General features: G+C 39.9%; 1 protein-coding gene across 5 annotated transcripts in view; it reads left to right on the top strand.

Moving 5' to 3' along the window:
* LOC122534370 (synaptosomal-associated protein 25) overlaps positions 1-4946 on the top strand; it is a 29118-nt gene that overhangs the window by 21569 nt on the left and 2603 nt on the right. For all 5 annotated transcript variants that reach the window (XM_043664935.1, XM_043664933.1, XM_043664934.1 and 2 more), the window contains exons 5-6: positions 1121-1238; positions 1581-1854. In XM_043664935.1, the coding sequence (XP_043520870.1) occupies positions 1121-1238; positions 1581-1854 (392 nt within the window). The remainder of the gene's footprint in view (positions 1-1120; positions 1239-1580; positions 1855-4946) is intronic.

Raw genomic sequence — 4946 nt, 5'->3', positions numbered from 1 at the left:
AGCCATGATGCTCCTTTGCTTTCATTTCTTTATTGTCCTTTGTTATTCGCGAGTCATCGAAAAAATAAAACAAAAGTGCAATGATACGATTCTCGAAAAAAAAAAAAAAAAAAAGAAAAACAAGAGAAATAGAAAGACATGTCAAAAGAAAAGAAAAAAGAATACGCGCTCCACGTTTTTAAACGCATCCCTCCGGTACTTCCGGCACGGTGTAAGTCAAAACCTACTTGCAATTCTACTATTGTAATTACTTTTGTTGACCGGCACATTTGCATCAGCGCGTTATACTCTACGTACGAGATATATTTGGTTCAATTCGTAACCCAGTACCCTTAGAATCCACCGTACACCCCAGTACATACAGAATTACTCACCCGATCTTAGGATCTTTTAGGTTTACCCTTAGTAGGGAGACTCTTTGCTTAGCTGTTGCACTTTCGTTGCACTCGTTTTTTTTCTTTTCCGAGGATCCTTCGTCGAGAGGGAGATTTGTTTGCTATTTTTTTTCTTCTTTTTTTTTTCTTTTTTTTTTTTCGTCAAATCGCTCTATCGGTATCGGTTTCTCTCTTCTTTTTCCTTTAAATGTCTATTGGTAAATTTCTTTTGATTACTTCTAACCCTTTCTCTGGAATTTCGTATCGCGAATAACTAACTCTCGACGAAGCCTCGTAGATTATTACAATACCACCAATCGTCATTTAAAATCGAGGAACAGAGATTTTTAGTTATCTTCTAGTTTTTTTTTTTTTTTTTTTTTTTCTTTAACAATCGATCTTCGACTTTTTCGAAACGAGTTCAATACGAGATCGAAAGTGCCCTCTATTCCTCGATATGTATAACTTAGATGATGACGATTCACTTGAATTTATTGAGGAAGCATTCGACCCTCGAAAGAGAACTGGACAGCGTGTGTATCTGTCCCATTGATTCTCTTTTCTCGAGCATTCGATTTTTTTTTTTTTTTAGCAAGTTTCTGTTTCGAATTACATACGAGCGACAAGACGAAGAACGACAAGATTCCTTTATTTTCGCGTCGGCTGTCCGTTCTCTTTCGAGACGTTACGTTTTCGAACACGCAGCGGGGATGGTGTTAATAATGTTTTCTCGTACGATGAAACAGAGCAACTGGACAGAATCGAGGAGGGTATGGACCAAATCAACGCCGACATGCGCGAGGCCGAGAAAAATCTCACTGGAATGGAAAAGTGCTGCGGTCTCTGCGTTCTTCCATGCAACAAGTAGGGCTGTCCCGAATCGCTTTACCCTTTTTCTTCTTCTTCTTCTTCTTCTTCTTCTTCTTCTTCTTCTTCTTCTTAACCCTTTCAAATCGAACCTACTTTTTTACAGCGCACTCTGTACCGAGTAGAAAAAAAAAAAGAAAAGAAACAAAAATCTAAAGCTAAAATTCTTCCGAAGAGAAGTTCTTTTTTGACTCCTTGCAAGTCTTGCAAATCTTTCGAAGCAAAGAGAAAAAAAAACTAGAGCATTTCTGTCTGTTCGATGTGTCTTGTCTCTCTGAATCGTGAACGCGTGAACGATACCGATTTGCTGACGAACTCGTTGATTTTCCTCCCCCGCAGAGGCGCCAGCTTCAAGGAAGACGAGGGCACGTGGAAGGGGAACGATGACGGTAAGGTTGTCAACAATCAGCCGCAGCGGGTGATGGACGATCGCAACGGGCTCGGCCCTCAAGGTGGCTACATCGCCAAGATCACGAACGACGCTCGTGAAGGTGAGATGGAGGAGAACATGGGCCAGGTGAACACGATGATCGGCAATCTGAGAAACATGGCGATCGACATGGGCAGCGAGCTGGAGAATCAGAATCGGCAAATCGACAGGATCAATCGCAAGGTGAGGTGGAACGACTCGCGTGCCGACGAGTTCAAACACTCGTGTTCAGAGATGTCACGAACGAACCGCGGACCTTCAGACATTCCACTCCGATCTCTGTTCAACGTTGTGCGTTTAACTGAGAAGCTTGACGTTTCATGTGTGATCGCGTACAATCCTCTCGCGTGTCGATTAACCCTTTCGCTACGGCACGTAGCATACGATAGAAATTCAATGGAAATCTACACCGACTGTGGCAACCAGAGACTGAAAACCGAAATATTTTGAGGTTTAGGTATTATGCCCAGAGACTGAAACCGAAATATTGCGAGGTTTAGGTATTACACCGGTATTTGCTCCCATATTAGCGTAATACAACCGTTATTTGGGAAATCGGTTTTAATACCGGTATAAGACGGTCGTACCGGTATTTTCATCACGTATTTTTATCGGTATTTGATGTCCACAACGGTAAAAATACCGAAATATATATCGGTACGGTACCGCTTTACCGACGGAAACACATTTTTCATTTTCTACGTACAGTGACTCTTATTAATAATCGGACATCATGCTATTCAAAATATTGTTGTGGATTTCGATTGTTTATAATAGTAAATTTGGATTAATTTTTTAATAATATAATAGAACATTCATTATAGCTTATAATAACATTTTATTTATTTATTGCACATACTTTTCTTAACATCAAACAATAAACTGAACTATGTCGAAATGTAGCGTGGCAAAAATATTCGGACATTTGAGGAACTACAATATTTGAACCTGAAAATTGTTAACATGAACGATAATTAATATTTTGTTAGGTAGCCTTTAACTTCAATAATATATCGCAGACGCTTAGGCATATTTCCAGTAATTCTTTTTAAGTAATTTAGCGGAATATTCTTCCATTCTACGATTAATCGTTGTTTCAACTCCTCTTTCGATTTATTGACGTACGAGTAATTAGTCATTTTTCACCGAAAAAAAGGAAAAACGTGTCGAGAAATCGGTCATCTTTTAAAATTAAGTAAGAGTAATCGTGGCTGATATTGTATGGAGATACAATGATGAATTAGTATTAGAAATAATAAAGGATACGTGTATAAGCGTCGTCAAATTTACTATCGGCAGTTTTATGAAAACATTTAATCATTGTCTCCTTTTCCTTTTCTAATATATTAATATTTTATTATACCGAAATACATCTACCGACCTAACATCGTTTCGATAGCATCATACTGATATTCGCACCATTTCGGTTTCATCAAACGTAATCGAATAGTAACCTAAAAATACCAGTATTTTACCGATTTGGTCTCTGGTGGGAATGATGAAACTTTTCGTCAGCGTGTTTGCATTTCTCAGAAAGTATACTGCTCGTAAAAATTGGGGAATATTTCAAAATGAATATGAAGAAAAGAAGTATTTGATGTACAAGACCGTCCAGAAGATATTACGTCGTTTGCTTTTTCCTGATGTTCTTGTTTAATAAAAAAAAAAGATCAAATGCTCCTTTTTTTTTTATCGCTTCATATTCACTTTGAAATATCCCCCAATTTTTGTGAACAGTGTATATTGAAACGATCGAAACATTAAATTGTACTAGATTGCCAATCGATATTATTTATTTATTCGTATTTTTTATTAGTGCAGATATTAAAGATTTAACAGTGGCTTTAAGCTTTGTTTCGTAATATATCCAATAACCTAAATGAAGTGTGGTACAACTCGAAACATAATCTTGAATTGGAACTCACTCACGTTCAATCCAAGTGGGGTTTGCCGTAATTAACAGGCGACCTTTAGTTTGATTCGAGCAACGCGTCAAGCGATCGCCTATATAGTACCGTCGAAATCAAAATTTACCACCTCAAACGCGCCTTTAGGTGGCCAAAGGGTTAACGACCAGGTCAATCGGTCGCAACGATTGTTGCAAGGAGGAATGTCTGGAGGTAGCCGAGCACGAGTTGTCGATTGAAACGACGACTCGGTGAAACACGTAAATTGATTAGCTCCGCTATATTTTTTTCTTTCCACGGAGCATGCGTGGATTGTTTTATCTCACGATGCACGCGCTCAGAGCGATGCACAACACGTTCGTTGTCGCTTTCGCTTTTCTTACATGCCCTCCGATATCTACATACCTAACCGTGTCCTCCTCCTCCTCGTTCCTCTGGCGCGGTCCCAAAAGTCGTCGGTTCGACGGTTTTCGCGTTTTCCCCCTTTGGCAAATTCCGTCGCGTCCCGCGTGCACGTGGCCCTCTTTCTCACTCGAATCAAATTACGGATATTGGAACGAAAAAGAAAAAAAAAGAAAACTGGAGCACGGTGAAAAAGATAACGCGAAAGACGACGCTCGAAACATCGTTCCGCCGGAAGATTCTACCAGAACTCGCGGTTCACGCATCAAGGAAGAAAGAAAAGAGAAAAAGGAAAAAAGAAAAGATCGCGGTCCGAATTGCAAGACTGATTGCAAGATTGTCCGCCGACGATGGGCAACGTGTCGTACCCAGTATATAAATACGTTTTCCACTTGGTAGCATTGTTGTTTCCTTCCCTCTCTTCGTGTGTACATGTACCTCTTTCACCACCGAGAAAAAATGGTTCCTCAACGTGAAAGACTATAATTGTATGTCGGGATTGTCTCTCCTTTCGGGAGAACGCATTTGATCGAACGTTCTCTCCATTTTTATATATACTTATATGTATATATATGTATATATGTGTATATATATATATACATTATTTTTGTATTAGCACGGAAATTCTATTCACGGAAGACGAAACGATCGTTGCTGGCGGAGGCGAGAGCGTTGCACCGTGTGATGACCGATTGTGGAACACGCGGTGCATCGCGTGGTTGTTGGTCGAGTTACACAGATGGTAAAAACGATCGTTTCGTTTTCACGTTGGCATGCGTACGCACGTGCACCGCACGACTAGCCGTCCCTTTAACCCTTTCTCGTCATCGCACCACCGAACGTCATTTCCTCTTTTCTGCCACCCTCACGGGCTGTCTTCTCTGTGTTCGGCCATACTGCAATCACGAGAAAATCCAGGAAAAAAAAAAAAACAAACGAAAAAAAAGAAAAAAAAAAGAATTGGAA

Source organism: Frieseomelitta varia, unplaced genomic scaffold, assembly GCF_011392965.1.
Source record: "Frieseomelitta varia isolate USP_RPSP 00005682 unplaced genomic scaffold, Fvar_1.2 scaffold_588, whole genome shotgun sequence".
In the NCBI taxonomy this organism is placed as follows: Eukaryota; Metazoa; Arthropoda; class Insecta; order Hymenoptera; family Apidae; genus Frieseomelitta; species Frieseomelitta varia.
Note: the sequence above shows the minus strand (reverse complement) of the source record. Positions and strands in the feature narration are given on the sequence as shown.